This window comes from Anopheles arabiensis, chromosome 2 (genome assembly GCF_016920715.1).
Source record: "Anopheles arabiensis isolate DONGOLA chromosome 2, AaraD3, whole genome shotgun sequence".
Classification (NCBI taxonomy): domain Eukaryota; kingdom Metazoa; phylum Arthropoda; class Insecta; order Diptera; family Culicidae; genus Anopheles; species Anopheles arabiensis.
This window is the reverse complement of record NC_053517.1, coordinates 81006452-81030011: the sequence shown is the minus strand read 5'-3', so window position 1 is coordinate 81030011 and position 23560 is coordinate 81006452. Positions and strand designations below refer to the sequence as shown.

Here is a 23560-nt window from a genome sequence, read left to right as displayed (position 1 = left end):
CATTTGCATTCGCACCGAGGTGCAGCTTAAAATAAACGCATCGCGCAAAACGGAACAGATTCGACCGACCGACAATGCGACCGGGGTGGTGGTGCGTGCGATGCATTAAATATTCTGGTGCCGTATGTGTTTGTGCGAGCTGACGGCTGTCCTCCGGAGAATGCACCCGTACTGCTCGCCTCCCTTGCGTGCGACATTGATAAGCTTAGGCAAACTAACCCGCTAAGCCCGCACATGGGAGCGGACAAATGCGATACAGAAACAAACGGGGAGACAGCAGGGCGGATGGTAGCTTAAAAAGCAGCTTCTAGAACAAACAGTAAACAGCTCGCTCTGTTGGGGGGTTTCATTTATGGTCGGAGGTTTATTAATGGTGTAATATACTTTTTTTTATTTAGCCTCATTTTGCATGAACTGAAATAAATAATTGAAGTTAATAAAAAATGTACTAAATTGTTACTCTTCTTAGCGATTAAACGATACCCAAAATGAATTTATATAAGTGAGCACATACAACATGGACCATGACCGAGAATGGGGCCGCTCTTTACACTAAAAAGTAAATAAACAACTTTTAAAGCTCCCTGTCGTAAACAACCGCCGTCGCCTAAGGATCGAGGGTAAAAAGCCTTGAACACCGTTCTCGACGTAATTTCCAGCCAAATCAATCAAAGGTGATCTCGCACCTCGTACCAAACGCGTGGAGCACAACAAAAGCATCTAGTAGGGGAGGTGGAGGTAGTTTCGAGACCTTATGATTTTCTCCTGATGGCAATACTTTTGCCATTATAAAGCTAATAGTAATCATAAAAAAAGCTTTTTAACTCATTATGTATAATCTTATGAGAAACAACGGTTCTTGAATTGATTTTGAATGCGTTTTGATAAAAAATGTGTTTTTGTTGAATCAAGACTGCAGTGCGGGTAAAATCGACACCATGTGGGGTGATTTCGACACATTATTTATAACATTTAAAATAACAAACTCAGTTGTTTTTCATTGAAGTTCAACAAAGTATTTCGTAGCAATTTTAAGAAAAAATAACAACAAACATTATTGAAACTTGCGAAAGAAATGAAATTACAAGCAACAACACAAATTTCGTTACAAATATAACATGGAACCAGGCTCTACATAGTAGAAGCTGCGGAGTCAGCATCTGGTTTATGGAATGAATGGTTTAGATTTCTTTAAAAATAGCCAATATCTTCCAGCAATCTACTTCTTTTTTTTTTAAATAAAATCGAAGGTTGTTCAATTCTATTTACCAACTCGAAAGCGAAAAGTCGAACATAGGCCAATGTGATTCCATACCAGTTATTACCAGCCTATTGTTTTCTTCAGTTAAGCCTAAACCGACATAAAGTAAGCCTCAAATACGGTCGAAGCCATAATAATATTAATTTTAATAAGCCTAAACCATACATTAATTACATGTATTGAGTCCTAGTTTTCAGACGTTTTATGAGATCCCTTCTTCTTTGGCTCAACAACCGATGTCGGTCAAGGCCTGCCTGTACCCACTTGTAGGCTTGGCTTTCAGTGACTAATACGTTTTATGAGATGATGATAGCTTAATTCCATAATTAAAAGCTCCTTGATATTTTGAGGTATTTTTTAATTGAGTGTTTGCTCTGTACAAAATATATGCACTTTCAAATTACGATATTTAAAAAAAATACATATTACAAATAAGTCTGGTGTCGATTTTACCCCCATTGGCCACACAAGTTTTGGGAACATTTTATACTATAATGTTTAATATAAAAATTACGCACTGTGATACAGAACTAATCAATAGCGTTTATAAAACAATACTATTAACACGGAAACAAGGAATTGTGGCGTTTATTAAACCAAATTATTATGTCCCAGAAGTAAAAAAGTACAGCGGCTATCAATCAGAACAACCAAGTGTTTATTTTGTTTTTTGTTTTTTTTTTTTTACAATTGACAGGTTTCTGATCAGTAAAGTGTGACTCAAATATTCAAAACAGTTAATATAAATAAGGTGTATCGATTATTTTTCTTTAAAAAGTTCCATAATTACTAAAACGGCAAGGTGTCAATGCTACCCACCGTGTCGAACCAACCCCGACTTCCCCTACGCCTTTTTGATTCACCCGGTACAATTCATCAATAAATCGCATTTAAAATGCATTTTTCTTCTTCATACAGCTCACAATTGGGGAGCGTAAAATTATAGTTTCGGTACAAAAAATCAAAACTACACGATACGCAGCGTGGGCACACTTCCGATCTGCAGAAAAAAAACCCCGAAAAATCGCACAAACAACCCGTCCTGACCTGACCGGCCACGCTTTAATTATCTACCGTGCTCGGACAGCACCGGGTGTCCGACAGAAACAGCGAGCATGGGACGGTGGGCACCGATGATGAGGAAGGGAAAGTAAAAGTCCTTGAGTGGGACCATTCGGCCACGAAATTGTGCGCGATTGTGCTTCGCTTCATTCTGCGTTAGATGATTGCAGCGCAAAAACAAACGCTCAAAACGCGTGTTGATGAAGAGTCGAGCCTCCGGGCTTGGGTCGTTTTTTTTTTGGGGGGCCACTTTGGGGTGGGAGTGATAATGATGAGTTTAATAATAGAACCAAACAACCGCTATCATCCCCCGTGCAAGCGTGTCGCTAGTAATAGGCGTGTGACAGTGGTGGTTCGGTGAAGTGGCTCGACTGCATGATGAAGCAAGTCCCCCTCAGTGGGGAGGAAGGCGCTTATCAGTGGTGCTGGTGTGTACAATTAAATGTACCTCTAATGCTGTAAGACAGCGACACTGAAACGGATCATAACTGAGAGCCGAGAACATTGATTCTCTCGATTACTTAATAAATACAATACAACTTCTAGACACGGTGCGGTGTGACACGCGCGTCATCCGATCGATTACATCGACAATCCGCCGTCGCTTACGTGTTTAATCCCCATATACACACACGTGTCGTGTCTAGCCCCACGACCTTGCTAATCTCATATATCAGCCGTGCACTTTGAAACTGTGCAACCGTCGGGACGTGTTCCCTTCGCTTTCGATGAGTCGCAAAAAAAGATTTCCATCAAACTCCAGCTGTAAAATTTCATCTTTATCGTCTTGCCGTTCGATCGCGATTCAGTCCATACGAGTCGCTCTTTTTGCCCACAATTCGTTTCGCCGCATGTTTTGGCTCCAATTCGTTGTGTTTTCGGGTTGCTTATTTTGGGGAGTTGGAGGTTGGTGGGTTGGCCGGCATGCTATGATTTGTTGCTAAAAATAGAAGTAAAAGTAAAGGCTGTTTGCTGCGTACCAACCGGCACAGATCGCAATCGTGCCACCGGGTGGCGGGTAAGCGATCGTGTTTTGCTTTTGTTGTGCTGTCGCGGGCCTAGATGATGGCCTCGAGCGGCCTCGATTATGATTGGATCGGGTCTGCAACCCGTGTAGTGGTGCGCACGGTGACACCAAGCGGGGTGTGTGTGTGTGTGTGTGCAACTGCAACTTTCTTTCCCCTTTCCGGCTCGCATCACACTATCCGAAAACGTTCATTAACCTTTGGTGAGTTTGAAGGTGGTGCTGAGGAGAGCTGAGTGGGGATGAATGTTGATGTCGAAAATAATTGCGCAATAATTTGTCGACACCCCTCCGTTCAACTCTCCCTCCAACACGCCGAGCAACGATTGGCTGGCTGGCGGTGCATTGTTTACAGTAGACGTGTTGCTTCGAAAATGTCACACATTTGGAAGTAATCCAAGTAGCCCCGGGTGAATTCACTCAACGAAATTGATATGCATTTAGGAGAAGCGTTTTGAAGATGTTTTTGGGACACTTTCATCCTCACTGTTTACATTGTGACGCGCTGCAGTCATGCACTTGCTGCAACCATGCACTTTCCCCTTGTTGGTGGGGAGGGGGGGACACATATATCACCCTTTTATTTACATTACATACCTTGCGTTTAAAGATTCTCGTTCCGCCTTCACTCCACCACACACGATGGAACGATTCACCTTCTGGTCGCCTTCAACACACGTCTCGATGGTTCGTTGCTGGTTCTTTTTTTGTTGTTGTTTCGGATTCAACATTCAACCTTCAGGCTGGAAACACTTTTCGTTTTCATCGAATCTCACACATAAAATGCTTCAAACTGCTTTCCATATACCCCACAGAGCACACACACACAATCTTCACAATCTCTCCCACGCTACCGAAACTGTACGGAGATTTATCGTTATCATGCCGCTAATAAATCGGCCAAAACACGTCGTCGACCAGGCTCAAGCAGATTAGAAGAGGGTTTTGCAAATCTGTTTGCCAAATACACACACACACACATACACGTACGTAATGATTGCTACTTTTTCACTGCAATTGTGTGTTGTGTGCGTACGAAAGCAGGGTGGTGGTGTGCTATGCTTTCCATACGTACGATTTGACTGTGTGTGTGCTTGCTGTGCGTTTGCGTGGTTTTGGGGGTGTGTACGTGCGTGATTACACTCACGTCACCCGAAGCGCAATGCGAGCGTTTTTGACGTTCGAAAATTGTTGCTTCTCGCTCATTTTCACTACCCGTCCTTTGCTCGCCTACAGTGCTCGTTTCGAGGTGCGTTATTGTGCCCCCCTCTCGCTCGATTTGTCGTGCCGTCTCTTTCGCTCATGCGAAAGCGTAAAAAAACGTAAATAAACTCGTGATATGAAATACAAATGCACAATTTTGTTGATCTTTTGCATTGAAATTGACTTAAGTCTAGTGCAAATGTTATTGAAATTTATTGGCGCGTGGCCACGGAGGTAAAAAAAAGTTAACATTTTTTATAACTTTGTCAAACTTGCTTTTCAACTGCAAACTGCAGCTTTTCTCGTGTCCGAATCAAAAATCTACACATGAACGACAAAAAGCTCAAACATCTGAATATCTAAATATAGATATTTTATTTAAGAAGTGCTTAATAGGTACAAAAATCAATTATAAACATGCATTTTTGCATTATTATCATAGCAATAGGTCACAACTGCGCCAAATAGCTGTTTGTTTACGCTTTTTGGCGAACGTAAAATTTTTTCACTTTTGTCAACTTTTGTCAACTTTATTTCCTGGCTGCTTCAAGTTACGAAATTTGGACCAAAACTCAAAAAAGTGGCAAAAGCTCACGTTTTGAAAAATTTGTCAGCATTTTGTCACTCCCGTGGCCTTGCGTCCAATGAGTAAAGACCGTAGGAATGCTGCGCAACGCCGTTTAAAGCGGCCGCAAGCCCGAAACATCGCAAGAATGTGACCAGATATGCACACCAGCGCGAGCTTTATGGCGACCAACTTGAACCCTAAAAAATCCTCACAATTACTTACAAAACACATCGCCAGCGAAGGAAAAATGCACTGATTTGGAGTGTTGGCCGATTTTTGGCCTGCGGTTTGCATGCAAGCTACGACGTGTTTACGATGTGTGGTTCACTGTTCCGATTCTTCCATCGCTATTTGTGTACCTTTTTACGGCATTCCGCTTCGTTTCCGGTTTCGCAAGATAAACACGCACTATGGGTAAGCGTACCGGCACTTGGTGGCCAAAAATGGTGGCCAAAAAAAACACAAGCAAGTTGAATGCCACTTGTTGTTGTGTCAATATGTGCTACGCGATCGTAGCAGTCAAACGGCGAGCAGACAGGAGAGCGAGACAGCCTACGCCACAGGTAAAAAAAACCTGTATACGGTCGCCCGTGACGTTTCGATTGAACGCTCTACCATAAAAATAACATTCCATTGGCCCGTGGGAATCACGGTCGATCGTTGTCGTCGTCGTCTACAGCAGCCTTTTTGTTTTTTTTCCTTCTCGGTGGTGAACGATTTTGCGACAGTGAAAAGTGATCGTCGCGGTACGATGCAGATCCACAATCCGGAATAGGCCAGTTCCCCCGAGCCCCCCGTTTCGTTTGCTTGGACCCGTGGCGCCTCGCACAGGTTCCTACCCATTCGACCGACCCCCCTGAGCATCCGAAAAGCCTGCTAGGCGAGCTGCTCCCATAATGGCATTCCTCTGTCCCGTACGCATAAGACGGGGGAAAAAGAAGAAACGTAAGTATGTTTTGGAGCTCAGCCACTCCGTGCGTGTGTGTGATGATGATGATGTTGGACGAACGCGATCGCTCACACCCATATGCCCTGTGGTGATTTGGTTGGAATCCATGCGATCAATGATCTAAGTGTTTTTCCTTTCCTTTGGTGATCGTATGCACACTGGAACCTAGTTAAATTGGATGTTTTCTCTTTACTTGATCGCAGCGATCGGAAGCGATATCGACAAGGATCTGTCGAGCAGTCTCGGGCTGAATCATGGCATGGGCCGCATCACTGGATCGGCCAGCATCGAAACGCTTGTGCGGGTCGGCATCGAAAAGGAGCACGGTCTCAGCCCGGACAGCAAGATGGTGGTGCTGCACGACTTTACGCCCTGCGTGGACGACGAGCTGGAGGTGAAGCGGGGCCAGATAGTGAACATACTGTACCGCGAGAACGACTGGGTGTACGTGATCGGGCAGGACACGCGGCAGGAAGGCTTCATACCGCACTCGTACTGTGCCCCGTTCAACACGCAGCTGGCCGATCTGGCCATCAAGAAGAAGCTGCCGCGCGATCTCTCCACCATGGGCGCCCCAGGCGGCGGTGGTGGGGGTGGTGTTAACGGTGGTGGAGGTAGTGGAGGAGGCGGTGTTACTGGCCCAGGGACGACCGGGCTGGTGGTCGGTGGAGGGGGCCTCGGCAATGGCGTCGGGCTGACGGCGGCCGACCTGACCGACGGCGGTATGCCCGACATCAGTATGGACGTGCTGGACGACAGCACTGGACCGGGGCTGCTCACGAACGCGCTGAAGCACTCGCAGGCGAGTCTCAGCTCCGAGCCCGATTTCTTGCCATTCGCCAAGGACCCGAGCGGTCGGTACATCGTGCTGTACACGTTTATCGCGCGCGACGAGAACGACGTGTCGGTGGAGCGGGGCGAGTTTGTGACCGTGCTGAACCGGGAGGACCCGGAGTGGTTCTGGATCGTGCGGAGCGACGGGCAGGAGGGCTTCATACCGTCCGGGTTCGTCTACCCGGCGGAGAACATTTTGCAGGGTCATGCGGGGAAGCAGCAGCAGCAGCAGCAGGGCGGTGTAAATAGTATGGGATCGATCGGTAATGATATGAACAGTCTGCAAGCGATGGGCGGAGGTAATATGACGCTCGGTGGTGGTGGTGGTCAACATCAGCAGCAGCAACAGCAGCAACAGCAACAGGCCCAGCATCAACAGCAGACACAGCAGCAGCAGCAGCAACATCAGCAACAACCTGGCATCGGATCGGACGATCTACGGTATCATGGCACGGAGCTGGTAATGCTCTATGACTACAAGGTAAGGATGTTCAATTAAAATCGTGATTTATTCTTACTAACGGTGTTCTACCTCTTCCCTTGTTTTAGGCACAAGCACCAGACGATTTGAGCGTACGGAGAGGCGACTGGATCTATGCCGACCTCAACAACCAAACCGTCGACGGATGGTTGTGGGCCTACGCACCGAAAACCCGCAAGTACGGTTTCATTCCCAAAGCATACGCCCGCCCACCTGCCATGACGAGTCTGTAGAGGAGTTCCGTGTTTCGTCGCGCTTCAAATCCCCTTTCCTGTATTGGTTAGTTTCTAACTTATTCGTAAACCGCGCGCGCAAGCAACGTAGAATGTAATAAGGCAAACGTTTTCTTCCATGTCGAAGTGTGAGACAGTTGCGAGAATAATCCTGTAGTTTAAGCATTATATGTTTTCTGTCCCCCTTTCCCTGTCCCGTCCACTCACACACGAACGGTTCGTCGATTCGTGGTACCGGTACATTCCTCATTCCCCCTTAGAAATGGTCCGTAGTGTAACCATTTTTTTGAATTGTGAACGTTTGTATTTTATTTTTATATTTTTATACACGCGCTCTAGCTCAAGTCTATTAACTTTATTCGTATTAATGTATTTTTTTATACAAATAAAAGTGAACGGAAAAGAATAAACCTATGGTCGTCGCATTCTCTTCCTTGCTCAAACAACCAAAAACACTCCCAAGAGGGTAGTTTTACGAATCTTCGGGCTCTTTTAAGCTTTCCGCGGCTGCCGCTCGCTTTTGCTTCAGCTCTTCGTATTGCTTGCGGACGGCTTTGATTTCATCGTTCGATACTGTCACCGGCACCTGGCATTCCGTCTGCTCCTTGCGGATGAATTCTAGCGTTTTCAGCTTGTTCTCGAGAAAGTCAAGCTGTTGCGATTCCAACTGCCGGCGGTACTCTTCCAGTCGCGTCTCTTTGATCTGGTCGCAGTGGATGTTGGTCAGCTTGCGCAACGAGTCTTTGCGTGTGATCCAGTGGAAGTGCCTTGAAATATGATGCCAGAAAAGGAAATTTGATTAAACTTCCCTCGTAAAATAGGACATTTCATATGCTGTCTTACGTTGGATAGGGTTTGTACACGAGATCAAGCTTCTCCAGCATGTACTCGAACCGCCGATAGTCCCATCGGCGCAGGTAGCGAAGGAAGCGCTTGCGTTTGTCAATCAACTCCTTCAGCTGAACCTTCACCACGGACTGGCGGGGGAACTTTTCCATGTAGTCTTGCAAGCTGCGAATCCTGGCCGTCATCAGCCCCACTGGAAAAGGGAAGGGGAAATAGCGGTATCAGCACTAACAGAACCTAAACAAACCATCTCACCCTCGATGCTCACGCTGTGCCTCGATGGAACCGTAGTCCAGCTCGTGTCGGTACACCCTTCGCACCATGTCCTCCTTAAAGTTTTCCACCATCTCCCGGCGCCGATTGTGCTGTATGGTGAACAGATTGCGCACATGCTCGTTGGCCGACTCCAGCTCCTTCGAGTCACGGTAATCCTTCATCAGCTCGGTGCCGGCAAACGTCGGCAGGGACTGCAAATCGCCCGACTTCTCCGGCTTGTAGCACGGGATCTTCTCCGGTCGGACCCATTTGATTTTGAGGTCCGATTTTAATGCGTACGTGCGCACGATTTGATTGATGCTGGGGGTGAGCGTTTTCAGTTTGGCGAGCGCGTTCATGGTTGGTAATTATTGAATATTATTATTGTTACGAAAGACCGACACCACGATTTCTTTCCCCGACGGGGACTTTTTTCCTTTTCTTTTTTGTTTACGTTTCTTCCTGTCACTGGATGATGGGAATGGCGAAGGTACGGTCATGTTCAGGCAAACTGACAATAATGTGACAGGAGGAAGGGAGGCAAATCAAAAATTACACTCAAAATACTCGATTACTTTTACATAATACACTATTGCCATTTTTATGAGGAATTACATAGCAGTTTGCCTAAAATTAGCATAATTTTAAGTGCGTTAAATTAGGAAAGTCGAACAGGGTTTGATCTTGCCATAATACAGTGCTGCCATCTAGACGACAGATTGCGAAGCTTCGCCACTGTACAGCAGTCGTTGCAGGGGTGCTCGCTAAAGTTATTTAGTGTTTCCTGTTCGTGTGTTGTTGTTTTTTTTTATAGTATTATTATTGTAAAAATGGTTCTGTATGTTTAATGTAGAGCAAACTTACTACGTTTGGTAAGTCCAGTTCTATATTTCTAATGGTCCTGAATAATGGTCAGTCTAGGCACGCTATAGCCTCTGACGAGATTGGCTGTTGTCTGTGTTGTTATTGTTTGCTAGTGAATATTGTTGATGATTTATTAGTCAGAATATATCCGGATAGCCGGATAGTTAGTCAGGCCTAGAGCCCATGCGAGTCGTCGACTGTACCACGACACTATAGTTTGGCAAAATTCACAAAAACAAGGAACTGGGTCCGAACTAGTGATGTGCTCTCTGGAGCGCACCCACGACTCCGATCCGACTCCAACTATTGTTAGTTCGATTCCGACTCCGGCAAAATGGAACCACTAGATCCACCCGGAGTCGGAGTCGCCTCGTTCGGAGTCGGAGTCCTCCGGAGTCGTAATGAGTCGTTCAGAGTCGTTCGGAGACGACTTCGAAAGATTCCGAACGACTCAGAAAGACTCCGGACGACTCTGACTCGGAACGACTCCGAACGACTCCGAACGACTCAGAACGACTTCGGACGACTCCGGACGACTCCGAACGATTCCGAACGACACCGAACGACTCCGGACGACTCCGAACGACTCCGAACGAGTCCGAACGGGTCCAGACGACTCTGGAGTCGATTCCAAATTTATCGGAGTCGGATCGGAGTCGACTCCGAATTTATGTCAACTTTACCCATCACTAGTCCGAACGGTTCCGTCAAATGTTGGAACTAGTTCCGAAGGGTAGATAAAACACTCCCGCCGGAACCGTGTGGAATCATCCGAAATCATCCGAAATCGTCCGAAATCCTCTGGAATCTTTCGGAATCGTCTGAAATCGCCTGAATCGTCGGAATCCTCGGAATCGTGCGTAATCGTAGTTGCCCGATATTAGTAAATGTGAGAATACACATCCAACAAATCTCACACTTTCTACGTCATTGCGTTGCACGCACCTCTGGCAAGTATGCTCCTCCTAAAATGTTTGGAGCGTTGATGGAACCTCTTAGTATACTTCTGGCAACAAAAGGATTTGCCCGTTTTGCGGTGTTCAAGTGTTTCGAGCCGATCGGTTGGGTGAACTCCGATCACTCCATAGTAGTTTCTGAAATTAAATCGGATCATTTTTCTTTATATTTTTTGTTGTTTTCGTTGCTCTAAATATGGACAAGAAAAAACTGACCCATATTCTAAAATTACACGAACTAAGGCGCAGTTAACTTGACACTATGTGATCGATTAATATAGCTCTGTCTTATTGTTGTATCCATTGTAGATTTATGGGCGCGGTCCATTCAGGTATCGAACCTACAACAGGCATGTAGTTAAAGTCCGTTAAAGTACGCACAGACACTAATATCGGTCGACTACGATTCAGGACGATTCCGCCAATTCCGGCAAAGCTATCGATTCCATTTCTCTGGAGTCGGAATCGGTGTCAACCTTGCCAGAAATAGGGCGGAACCATGGATGCATTCCGGTAGACCCATCTCGAACCAACTAATTCTTTTCGATAATATTGCCACTTAATGTTTTTTCTTGGCCGGGCAAACTCGACCTTACTTCAGCTACAGTTTGATTGAGTACAACTCAATAGTAGAACGCTTTTCAATTGGTTGTCCAATAGTTGGCTGACACTGTCATGCCGTATAGTACGCTCCAAATCTGAGTTCTGTTGTAGTTTATTCTATTAGTTATCATTAGATCTCTTTTTTCGATCTATTCATAGGTAAGCACATCGTATTCCAGCATCTCCGTTAGATTTGTGATGCATCTGTTCTAACCACTGAACTCGCTGCACTTCTCTGCAGCTTACAGCTCTGAATGCCGCATTCATTCCCTCGCATACACTAAACATCACGGCATCCATCTCTCTAACACACCTTAAGCGCAATCCGCCAAACGAACGCCTGCTCTGATCGACTGCACCTTGACCAGAGCTGCGTGACTCTCCGCTTAAGATGTTCGATCCACTGTTTACTTTCGGTTGCGGATGTGCTTGAAATGATAGCCCCGTGTGGGGATTCCCACAAAACAGATATCAATACCACCCATACCACCGCGCCTCTCCACAATTAGAATTTGCAGTGATAAAAGTCTCAGACATGCGTAAGCACTGTGATTCAGAATAATTTCATTCTTTTTTTTTCTTCTATGGAGAACGTGACAAAACCAAACACAACAGGACAAGAATGTAAAAAATCTAATCCCCAGCCGGATGTGATCAATGGGAGAGGATCGTTTGTTTGTGCGTAAAACAGGAGTAGAACAGGTTTATGGTGTTTTTGTTTCACAAAAACGTAGATCAAAACAGCTTAACTACAAGACGATCATAAAACTGATAGCGCTGAGGAGCGCGAACAGAGAGCCAAGAAGATGATGAAGCATAATCATCAATTAGTTACGCACTCATCATAGCTCATTAGCCGCCCTTTTGTTGAATGCTGTTGAGATGATGTGCAAAGTAAACATTTTTTGTGTGATGAAGTTCCAGAAATCTTCAGAATAGATTAACTCAAACCCCAACCAGGAAGTGATCTCTGGTTCAGAACCGATCACACCAAAAGGGCTAAAAACGAATCACAAGGCAACAGAAAAGAAATGGAAAGTGAATAAAAACAAAAGTGAAAACTCTACGCCACAAACAAACTGACCTTGAGGTTTCGAATGTCCTGTTTCTGTCCCACCTAGGGTAGGGTAGTGTATGTACCAATTATGCTTCGATATAGGTGAGTCCCTTCACTGGATTTCCTTCAAAACCACTTCCAGGTCAACGGAGCAGCATATCACCAATGATCACCGAATGAGTGGATAACATAACAACAAAATCAGAGCAAAAATAATGGAAAAACACTCGAAGCTTTCGGTTACTCACCGGCCGGCTTCTGCTACTACTGCCGCCGCCGCCGCCGCCGCCGTCTTCGTGAAACCTTTCACGTAAGCACAATGTCACGGCTTTTTGGTGGCTTTTTAGAAGCCCCCGACGACCCGTTTTACCACGCACACTTGATTGATCGGCACACACCACCCAAAGCAGTAGGCCTTGTACTTTGTGCTGGAATCGATCCAGCTGGAGGGTATACTTTTGGAAGATCTTTTTTATGTATATTCCATCCCTTTCCGTACTACTAGAGTGCGATTAGTGTTGAAGGATTTTGTTACATTCGGTTGTGTATCGGGCGTACGGACGAGAAGACATGTCGTGTGATGGAGAGCGAAGGTCACGATCATTATTTTCTCTTTGCAGACAATCGTGGCCGGGCAATGCTGGGGTCATTACTGATGGGTGGGGACCTATGTGAACAATGCAATAAAAAAGGAGTAACACTGGGGAAATACCCAGCTAACTATCTCTTTCATTGTAGTCATTTCCGTGTCACCTCTTGGACGAGCCCGTCCAGCCACAGACAACTGTAAAACGATCATAGCAGCGTCAGCGTCTGTGCTCTTAATGGGACAGCTTGAACGCCTAGCACTAGAAACAGTTAACCATTTCTAGAAACCTGCCCGAAGAACATCCTCCAATCTCGTCTGTATACCGCTGACCCATGCCATCTTCAACCGACACTCATCGTCCGTTCCACCCATCCCATCCATGCACCCAAACGGTCAACGACATATGAATAAGAAACGGCGCTTCTCAAGGATATGTTATGCTCGCTTCCTGACCTGACCCGTTCGGAAAACTTCGGAACATCGCGCACACAAACACAACCCACAACCCGATCGGCAAGCTGTGCGTAAAACTTGAACTTGAACGTGTGATCTTCAACGGTGTCCACCGGCCAGCGTGACAGCCCGAAAATAAAATCAACGTGACTCAATCAAGTCACCTTGCTCGACCACCGCTTCCCGCCGCGCGCGTGATCTTGTAATATCGTCCAAGCCGGCCGAACTGCAAAACATTACAGCTTCTCCCCCCCCGCAATGTTCGATGGGCATTCGCGAGGAGTTGTTGTTTTGTTGGAGCAGAGAAAACCCTCCAATCCCCCTTCCCCATTTGTCCAAGATCGCTGAGGGGAAGGGATGCTGCGACAAGAGTGAGCTCGCAGCGCTAGGGACGACCGTGCCCAGCGCAGCATAAAAACCATTATTTGTCTATCGATTGAAAGCAGTTGCGCGAGCGTCGTCGGACGGAAAGCACGGAATCGCGTGATCGTGAAGTTACCGTACCACACTGTAACCCGCTGTTCGATTGGTGTTGTTTGATTGTGAAATCTGTGAAGAGTCACCACCGTACCCCCCCGTTTCAGCATGAAACTGTTTGTAGTGTTGATGGCCCTGGTGGCCGCTGCGGTTGCTGCACCGGCGCCCCAGTTTGGCTTCGGATATCCCGGCTTTGGAGGAGGTATTACATCGTGAGATGGTTTGCTTTTGCCGCAAGAGGGCGCGCAGTGTGTAGCGAAACGCAGTGTGTAGTGAAGCCGCTGGGCTGGTAGTTTGGTATCGCAGTAGGCGGTAGGATCGTTGTTTGTGTAGCTTTTCCAGTCCCGAGCGCCATTGAGAGTCAGTTGTGTGGAAAACAACCTTTTAGCTTTACTACACTAACTGCTAGTTTAAGTAGTTTAATATAAGTAGTGAGTTAGTGAAAATTAACACATATTTTCCTTGTTTATTTTTCTGCCCGATGTTGCCGCTTTCGTAAAAATGGTGAATTTGGTGTGTCGATCAAATCGTCGGTAATATTTGTGTGATTGCAAAATTGTTTGCTTGCTCTACACCGAAGGAAAATTCTATCGGAAAGGTATTCTCCAAAAAAAAAAAAAAAAATCTGAGAAATGTCCAGAAAATAATACACTGTAAAATTGTCTCTATCTCCAACGATTATGATGCTGATTATGACGCGTGCTGCGGCGTGTACTAATGTTTGCTTCAAACCAACCGTCTTTACTCAATCGTCTACGATCTGCTTCTCGAACACGATACACGAAATCGATACATCTCGCGCATCTTTTGTGACCTTCCTGGCTTTCGTCGTGTTGCTTCAACATGCGAACACATGCACACACAAACACATACATGTCTATAAATGGATTCACACATTTAAACACACACCAAACAGCACTGCGTAGAGGTATGATAGTGTTCTTTGGTTACTGTAATTTTCCTTAAAACCCACTCCTGCTAACAAACGGACGCAGTACGAATCTTCGACATTTTTAATAATTAAGTTCTCAAACAACTTTGTTTTCCTAGCAAAACCAAATGGTTCTTTAATATTTATTTTCAAACCCCCATTTTAGCAATTTATTTTGCAACCACGTTTGGGTTTGAATTAAAAAAAAACTCTTCTTTCGGCTCTCTCATCAATCATTTAAAAATAACAAACTACTTGACCAAGAATCACTTGGCAGAATCTCTTTCGTTGTTTCTCTTTGTTGATCTTTACGCTTCCGCAAACAACCTGTGCTTGTTCGTGTTGTCATACAACCGATCGTCGCCGGGGCGAAAACGATAAAATCCCACGCGTTGAATAAATTTCGTAAAAAGATCCCCAAAAATTCTTCAACATTTCACACCCCACCTGGCGTCATCTTAAATACGACAGTGATGGTTGCTACCTGTGGATGGTTATGGCGTGTGATGGAGCAATGAACGATGTACATGTCGCTCCTTCAGGGTGCTATATGATTGAGTTACCAAACGTCTTGACATCTTCAGCATGTCGTTTTGCCATCGTTTGTACGCATTTTTACGAGAGAATATGTTTACCATTCCATTGAAAGAATACGTTACGAGCAGACAGTGACCTTCGCACACAAGAAGGTCGGTTTGAGATAACGGACATCTTTCGATCCCTTTTTGGATAAACCGTTTTATGCAAAGTGTTTGCTTTGTTGTTCAGTGTGCAAATTTATTTATTCTTTTTCTAACTTGTAGTAGTCAAGATCAATTAGCGGCCCTATTCCTGAAACTGTATTGGTGAAGATCGTACTGCGTCGCAACCTCTCTTCCCCAGCTCACAATCCCTTCCAAAACTCCACTTCCCGTAATTCTAGCTAAACGTAGTTTGCTACTAATCACTCCGGTGTAACGGTTTGGTTCTTTTAGGCTTTATTCCGGTAGCGGTTCCGGTTCCAGTAGCGGTAGCACCGATCGGTGTAGCGCCGGTCGGTGTACTAGCCCCAGTCGGATACGTAGATCCAGGTAATGGGTTTGGGTTCGTCGTCCCGATACTGTTGAAGTCTCTTTGCTCTTTGCGCTGATAGCAAATGCCTGACGGAGGGGGAGTGATCACCCATTTAAATGAAACTCAGTATTAATCATTTCGTTTGCTTTGGTTTATTTCTTCCTTTTCAAATCAAAAACAAAACCCTTCCGTGGGATCGTTCCATGCCGAAAAGGATACCGACACCATCCACGCTACTATCGCCCGTATCCAGGCCCCCACTATGGTGGACACTACGGTGGTCCGGTCGGTGGTCTGCTCGGTGGTGGTGGATTCTCCGGCAGCCAGGCTAACGCACAGTCCGCCTCGTTCAACATCGGTCTAGGCGGCATTTCGGGCTCGTTCAGTAACTCGAACGCTAACTCGTTCGGCGGTGGCCATGGCGGTGGTTTCGGTGGATCCGGTGCACAGGCGTCGGCACAGTCCGCCTCGTTCGGCGGCGGTCTGGGAGGTTTCGGTGGTTCGGCCTCCAATGCCCAAGCGTCGGCTAACTCGTTCGGTGGAGGCGGCGGTGGTTTGTAAGTATCGTGTGCGAGTATTCAAACACTTTCCTTTCCAATGTTCGCCAATATCAACTAATATCTTTGTATACGTGGTGCATTGTTACAGGTTCTTCTAAGTGAAGCGACCCGTTTTGGAGTCTGTATATAAGCAACGTCGCTAACGGGTAGCGATAGATGACACAACCCCTCATTTACATCGTCAAAATATTGGCCGTGAACGGAATCGGTCGTTCTCGGCTGCGCTGAAGCCATTTTCGTGTTGTAAGCTATTTCTATATGTTTATTTATGAATAAAATATCGTGGGAAAATTGAAACCGCCCTTTTGCTGCAAGTTTATTACACGTCAGCTTTTTTGGTGTCGAAGGAGAAAGAGCGAGAGAAAGAGTGGGAGAGAGAAAACATACACGAAAAATACAACGAAACAGGTTAACAGCGTTACGCCCTTCGAATGTAGGCCATAGGTTTGTCCGGATCAAAAGACTTCAATGCGCTGGTGAATGTCACAAGAGACGAACCTTTTGTGTGCAGGTTTTTTTTGAGAAATGAATTTTGTTGGAGTCATTTTGGGAAGATGAAATGCCGCAGCTCACTCAAAATGTCTTCAATAGTTTCGACCTTCTTATTGTCGCTTGTGTCCTTGGTAGTTGTGAATTGCAAGCTGTCATCAGCTGATCAACAATTTAGATTTTGCTATTCATAGATATCGTATATGATAAGGTACATTTTTTGTAGAGACTTTGAACCAATTCACCTCATTTGTCTTTTTCAATCGGTTGATTAATTCTAAGCTTAAAATCTAACGTTTTTCTTTTCAAGCCATTTGTGGAAAAGGTACATTCAACTAAAAATGTGTTTGCCACTAGAGCATGCAGAGCTTCACATAAGCTTATGACTTTTTCTTAAGGTTTTACACTGCTTTTAGATGTTAGTACTGTTTCATTTGTCCCACGGAATATTCACCGTTTTCCTGATATATTTAAATGTTTGTCACGATTTACTAGATTTTTCCCAAAATTGTATGATGATTATGATAAGCCACATACAATCATATTGAAGAACCAGTCAAAATATCGTGGAGCAAAATCTAAAGAATGTAGGGCAGTAAGAAAGTAGGATTCAATCAAAATTGTTAACGAGACAGTTAAAAGTCTTGAGGTCACTCTGTCATCGTTTCATCATGTAGTATTAAAATAGCCCATGGCTCAGTGCTGGACTTGTCAATTATAGAAAAGAAGGCTGATTAGAAGGGATACATTTTGGGCTCTAGCGATCGAACTGTGTATAACCTCGACCACCACAAATCGTTCAATCGATTTATTTACTACCCTTTACTCTAAAAGCTTCCTCCTTAGGCGACATTAAAAAATATAAACCCCTAAAACAGGTTATCGATGCGCATTACTGACGTGTATCACCTTCACCTTCCCCTACATAGGTTAGAGTTTACACGAAAGACTGAAACACCTTCAACGTGTAGAACAAGCGACGAACCCAAACAAATGAGTTTAAATCCCAAAGCATTTATCATGTGATTTGAAATATTTATTATTCCATTTAAATCTTATCGTTTGTATTCTAAACTATACATAGAGAGACATGAGCAAATTCCTAAAAGCTTGCTTTGAAAATCCCCCAACAGCGCAAAAAATAAATAAAGCATCATGTTGGGTGTAACATTCTGAGAGCATATTTTTATATTTCCTATTATTGTATTTAACATGTGATGAATTAATTTGAATTTAAATGAAATGTCACGAACTATAAATCATACTTAGCATCTGTTGAACCACACGCTTGAACCATAAGCACACTATTGTTCGATTGATCTGCTTCGCTGGTGATGGTACCGGTGCTAGGTGGCCCCATTCCATTCATTTAACCAAACAATCCACCAGTAAGCGCTCGTAATCCATTCGTGAAAGCTGAAAATAATAAGGATAAATTACTCATTGCACTCATTACACACTAACAAATTCATACGTACTGGATAGCAAACCTGAAGACCTGCCGCCGGAAGTGTTGGATCGGCCGGTAGTCGGCTGATAGTATGGCTGCTGCTGGGCCGGCTGCACATAGTACGGCTGCTGTTGGACTGGCTGTGCGTATGTTTGGACGTATTGTGGTTGGGGTTGGTAAACTACAGGCGCTGCTGTTTGGGCCTGATAAACTTGCGGCGCTGCTGTTTGGGTCTGGTAGACTTGAGGTGCTGCTCCTCCTGTTTGTGCTCGGTATTCAGCCAGAACCTGGCGATACTGGGCCAGCTCACGCTCGTACTGTGACTGAGCAGGTACGGTTTGCACCGTTTGAGCCTGTGTGTATTGTGCTGTTGCGATGGGTTGTGGCTGGCTTACTACCCGTGGTTGCTGTTGCTGCCTTACCACTTGTACTGGCTGCACTCTAGTCACAGTGGGCTGCTGCTGCACGGTCTGCTGTCGCCTGATGGTTTGTGTCTGGGGAGCGTTTGTCCTGGTAGATTGAACTTGCTGCACTACTTGCTTACGTCTTACTACTTGAACTGGCTGCACTCTTGTCACGGTGGGCTGAACCTGCTGCACTACTTGCTGTCGCCTGATGGTTTGTGTTTGGGGAGCGTTTGTCCCGGTCGGTAGTACCTGTTGCACTATTTGCGTTCGCCTTGTTACTTGAACTGGCTGCACTCTTGTCACAGTAGGCTGTAGCTGCTGCCCTATCTGCTGTCGCCTGATGGTTTGTGTCTGGGGAGCATTTGTCCCTGTGGGTTGAAACTGCTGCACTATCTGCTGTCGTCTGATGAGCTGAGCCTGGGCAGCATTTGTCCCTGTGGGTTGAAACTGCTGCACTATCTGCTGCCGTCTGATGAGCTGATTCTGTGGAACATTTGTCCTGGAGGGTTGAATCTCCTTCACTATCTGCGGTTCCGTGATGACCTGATTCTGGGGAGCGTTTATCCTGGCTGGTTGAAACTGCTGAACTCTGCCAGCGGTGGGCCTAATCTGTTGGAACGTAGTCTGCTGAGCACGTGCCAAGTTTGGCTGAGCATTCTGATTTGGTAGCGGGTTCCTTATTCCTTGAGGTCGCTGAATTTGTTGGTCTGGAGCTTGAAAAACGGTTTGCACTCTGAACTGATTACGCAATGACGTAATCGAACTGATTGCATTCGCCTTACTGGGGTTGGAGGGATCTGTAATCGGGTGAAACTTGTCGTTAATATTTGTATCTAACTTACTTTCACACTTTAATTTAGATCGTTTAAAAGCAAGCTTTTCGCATTTCACATTAAAACAAGGATGTATATAAAACACATCTAAAATAGAAGCCCATTCTAGCGACATTTAATTACAATATTTCACAAGCATAAGAGTCCAAACTGACTAAAGATCATAAGTGTCCTGTGAAAATAAAGTTTGAATATACAAATTAATTTCTACTTACTGTAATTATTTATTTCCACTTTGGCCACACGTGCTACCGATTGCTCCCTCACCACGTACATAGAACTGCTTGCCTGCGCGAAAGCTAAATACAGGAAAGAACAAAAAGCATAAGTTACACGTGCTCACGGGCAATTGCTATCGGTACCGTGTCTGTGATACCTCCAAACTGTGGTGCACAGTTCGTCCTTTCGAGCAGCAAACACAGTCCTACAATGGCAAAGGCATACCAATGCTTCATCGTACGAATGAAGTTGGATGTGCCGCACGGAGATGTCGTTCGCAAACTAAAGCACGATCGAGAGGCGACTTCAACACCGGAGGTCAGAATATTGGAAGAATAAACCGGTTTGTCTTAAAAAATTATGTCTAAAATATGGCGGGGTGCGATTTTTGGCGACTATCATCCACCCGAACTCACACGCGGTTGATGTCGTTTGGCTATGGAATTTACATTTTCCGATACTCATCCAAAACCGGGTTGATAAAATAAAGTCACGGGCACTGGGAGGGAAATCGGCCAGTGTGTGTATGTGTTTTAACTTGTTCCCCGACTCAGTGTACGATACCGGATGAAGTGCTGGCATGATAAGATGCTCACAGAGAGCCGATTGACGGTGATACTATCCCACACTGATAGTATGTGTGTGTGTGTGATATAAATATGATAATAATGTTATGAACGTAAAAAACAGGTTTCTTATTCTAGAATATTTCTTTACAAGCGTAGAGCTTAGCTTAATCTTTTCTCAAGATTAGCATATCGTGGGCGATCTGTAGCATACGGCAATTTTGAATGGATGGATAGGATCTAATTTCAAAAGCTTTCTAACTTCTCAAATGATTCCGTTGGGCCTACGATCTTACTGTCTTTTGGAATTTGGAACGAAATTTCTTTCATCTCGAGTTTATATTGGATCACAATTTTGTATCCATAGGACATTAAGTGTTTTTTTTAAACCAAGAATAGCAATGTAGGCTATTCCAGCAAACTGGTTCGCAGTGAGCAAGGTCACTGGACTGTGTTTGTCCTTGATGTTGCCAATAAACTGATCACGTCATAATTTTGTATCTAGACACAGTACAATCACAGTAGAATGTGTGAGTCTATTAATAAGTAGCACAGTGCGAAAGTAGCAAAAAAGTGAGAATTGCTGGTTGTTAACAAACACGTGTATATTTATTTTATTTATTTTTATTTTATTAATTGCTCGGCCACGTTGGGTTACAGCAATAGTGCTTACTGACTATAGTATACAATTATTCACGAAGGAGTAGGAAGGAGTTTATGGTACGGAAAAGGAGCGAAGACGGGATCGGTAGACAGGATAGGAGAGGACAGCAGGAAGGGAAGGCGGAAGTGATTACATTAGTAAACGCTGCTACAGCTTGATTTATGTCACAGTCAGCATCAGTAAAGGACCAATCGGTACCGGCTAAAATATGATGAAGCTTTTGGTAGTCCAGTTTCCTAAAATTGAACATACGAGCCGTAGGTATTCGTTGAGAGGATGCAGGGCGAGAGTGCGTAAGGAGCACACTTGTCTCATGAGCAGGATGATGATTGTCTAGCGCGACGAGTGGAACAGGTGAAGCTATGACGGGGGAGCAGCGCTCCAAGAAAGCATAGCATTGGCAGCATTGACCTTCTGTCCAATTGACTTTCGCGTATATTTTTTATGCCAGATAATTGCAGCAAACCGTTTACCGACATTCCATGAAGCAGAGAAACATTTTCACGAGATACACCAGTAGGAATGAAGTGATTAACCCACGATGCAAACGGTTGCCAGGAGAGTGATGGTGAATTAAAATCACCAAGTAACATCATAAGATCATTTGATTTAAGTTTGCCAGCAACGAAACTAACACTCTCATGCAAATCGTCAAGGACTTCTTCGGAAGAACGCAGATCGGGTGGAATGTAAACGGCGCCGATATAGATTGCAAGGTTTTGAAGCTTAACAATTGTCCAAACAGACTCCAGCGTGTCGAACGGCAGTGATAAAGTTGACGTGTTCAGCACGGAAGAGCAGGCAATGAGTACACCACCACCACGGCAACGGTTACTGCTGAGAGAATTTCGGTCGCAGCGATAGATGACATACGCATCCTCCGAGATAAGAGAGGACGAAATTGAGCCATCGAGCCATGTTTCAGTTAACACCAACACATCCATATCAAGTTCAGATAGACAGAGAGGCGTAACTCGTCTAGTTTTGTGCGCAATCCTCATACGTTTTGATAGTAGATGTTTAGTAGATCGATCGAAGGGATGAGAGAGCGAGATGCGCCGGGAGTGCTCTCGCTGCAAGTTATTAACGGCGAAAGAGAGTCGGACGGATTATGTGTATTAGATGCAGGGTTAGCTTCCATCAATTCGGGTAAAGTCGGTAGTTCATGAGAATCTTCAGCCGGATCAGCCGGTTTACGCTTGCTGAAAGTACTGCGTATAAGGCAAGCTCATAGGGCCATGATCTGGCGAAATAGTGAAATCAGCGTTTCGCAGTTGTGTCGTGTGGTTGATAGAAGATGGCGATGAAGGATGATCCGATTCACGAGTAATAGGCGCAGAAGGTGCAAGGGATGCTGCAGTAGTGGGTCGCCAAACATTGACGGAGCGGGGATTTAGGTCGATGAACTCCTTAAAAGAGATCCCGCGAGGCCAGGTTGAAGCAGCCAAAGTAATAGCCCGGTGCGAATCCGGTACACCAATTTTAAAAGATACGTAGGAGAGCGTAGAAAGATCCCGGTCGCGCCGTACAAGGCTATATACCAAGATGTCGTCTGTCCCTATGTTAGAACAGGCCATTTCACGGATCGCTTCAATCGGAGTATCAGGAGCAATACGGGAGATAAAGACCCAAGTACGGGGTGGGCGTTCAGGAACGGTCGTAATATTATTGCAGGACAACCCTGTACCCGATGAAAGCATAGCGCGTGTAACGGTATTGGTAGGCGATGGGTCGGGAGAGCGATCCAACAATCGACGTTTAGAAGGATTCTCACCAACAGCTTGATGGGTGAGCTTAGAGGCCGCAACTGGAATCGTGGTCGTTGAGTGCGTAGCAGGAATCGCAGAATGGTGAGCACTCGATGTAGTGGTATGCGTGGCAAGATGAGAGTTGAGCTTGTTCATTAGTGAGTTGAAGGAAGTGAGAAGCTCACGGTGCATGAGATCAAGCTCCTTGATGCCATGCTTAACTTCATCAAGCGTTGTGAGTAGTGGAGCCTGTGAGTAGTTGCGTTCCATTGAGTGAGAAGCAGTAAGTGAGTCGATGAAATCTTTCACGGAACGAATTGACGATGCTGATTCCTGTTTCATCAAAGCTATCTCGTTTCTAAAACAATCCAGTGAAGAGGAAAGTTCAAGTCGCAAGCCAGCTGATGCCGCCTGCACAGAACGTGAGGAATCGCGGAAATCGGACTGCAACGATTCCAACAGGTAGGCAGCGTCACGAGAAAGGCCGTGCGAGAAGCGTAAAGTGTCAACGGCCCGCAAACGCTGAGCACAATCCGCGCAAGCCCAGAATAAATTTTGTGACTTTTTAAAATCACGCAGGAGCGGGGTTGAAAGTCCAATGCACTTATCGTGGTAATAGTGTTCACAAATACCGAAGCACGGAATTGGATCGTAACTAACGAACCAAACTAACGAATCATTGCAAGTTCACGATGACATGCTGACTACATTTCAAAAGAGGCTTGTCATTCGTTAGATGTTATGGATTGGATAAGTCAGCTCTCAGTGGATGACAACTCACCTCAACCCGAGACGCCTCCCAACACGATCACTATCGTTCATAACACTATATGGGATATTTTGGAACATTTAACATTAAACACTTACCAATCCATGTTTCGATCCATGACAATCCATGGGGCGGGCGCATGGTACAGTCGTCAAC

The 23560-nt window shown here is 45.2% G+C and overlaps 5 protein-coding genes across 7 annotated transcripts in view; 2 read left to right on the top strand and 3 right to left on the bottom strand.

The window, feature by feature from the left end:
* The window catches only part of LOC120895637 (protein FAM13A), a 42759-nt gene extending 38386 nt beyond the window's left edge, over nucleotides 1–4373 (bottom strand). Inside the window, exon 1 of the mRNA XM_040299148.1 lies at nucleotides 3945–4373. The gene's annotated coding sequence lies outside the window, so the exon portion shown is untranslated. The remainder of the gene's footprint in view (nucleotides 1–3944) is intronic.
* A 1201-nt stretch (nucleotides 4374–5574) lies between these two features.
* LOC120895612 (SH3 domain-containing protein Dlish) lies at nucleotides 5575–8025 on the top strand. Of its 2 annotated transcripts, XM_040299114.1 has the most exons (4): nucleotides 5575–5681; nucleotides 5847–6063; nucleotides 6271–7382; nucleotides 7451–8025. In XM_040299114.1, exons 2-4 carry the CDS (start codon nucleotides 6015–6017, stop codon nucleotides 7613–7615), a joined length of 1326 nt encoding a protein of 441 aa, XP_040155048.1. In that variant the 5' UTR covers nucleotides 5575–5681; nucleotides 5847–6014; the 3' UTR covers nucleotides 7616–8025. The 2 variants fall into 2 exon arrangements, with proteins under 2 accessions (XP_040155048.1, XP_040155047.1); XM_040299113.1 differs by lacking the exon at nucleotides 5575–5681 and having other exon boundaries at nucleotides 5689–6063.
* On the bottom strand, nucleotides 7956–9173 carry LOC120895613 (28S ribosomal protein S15, mitochondrial). Its single transcript, XM_040299115.1, has 3 exons — nucleotides 8730–9173; nucleotides 8459–8654; nucleotides 7956–8382 (listed from the first exon to the last, which is right to left on the bottom strand). Exons 1-3 carry the CDS (start codon nucleotides 9073–9075, stop codon nucleotides 8088–8090), a joined length of 837 nt encoding a protein of 278 aa, XP_040155049.1. The 5' UTR covers nucleotides 9076–9173; the 3' UTR covers nucleotides 7956–8087.
* A 4495-nt stretch (nucleotides 9174–13668) lies between these two features.
* On the top strand, nucleotides 13669–16556 carry LOC120897488 (glycine-rich cell wall structural protein-like). Of its 2 annotated transcripts, XM_040302428.1 has the most exons (6): nucleotides 13669–13917; nucleotides 14296–14313; nucleotides 14632–14643; nucleotides 15621–15716; nucleotides 15953–16256; nucleotides 16348–16556. In XM_040302428.1, the coding sequence occupies exons 1-6, from the start codon at nucleotides 13824–13826 to the stop codon at nucleotides 16355–16357; spliced, it is 534 nt and encodes a 177-aa protein (XP_040158362.1). In that variant the 5' UTR covers nucleotides 13669–13823; the 3' UTR covers nucleotides 16358–16556. The 2 variants fall into 2 exon arrangements, with proteins under 2 accessions (XP_040158362.1, XP_040158363.1); XM_040302429.1 differs by lacking the exons at nucleotides 14296–14313; nucleotides 14632–14643; nucleotides 15621–15716 and having other exon boundaries at nucleotides 13671–13917; nucleotides 15914–16256.
* A 1226-nt stretch (nucleotides 16557–17782) lies between these two features.
* On the bottom strand, nucleotides 17783–19916 carry LOC120896142 (adenylate cyclase, terminal-differentiation specific-like). The gene is made up of 4 exons (XM_040300053.1): nucleotides 19815–19916; nucleotides 19654–19737; nucleotides 18227–19402; nucleotides 17783–18164 (listed from the first exon to the last, which is right to left on the bottom strand). Exons 1-4 carry the CDS (start codon nucleotides 19891–19893, stop codon nucleotides 18118–18120), a joined length of 1386 nt encoding a protein of 461 aa, XP_040155987.1. The 5' UTR covers nucleotides 19894–19916; the 3' UTR covers nucleotides 17783–18117.
* Nucleotides 19917–23560: the final 3644 nt, after the last annotated feature.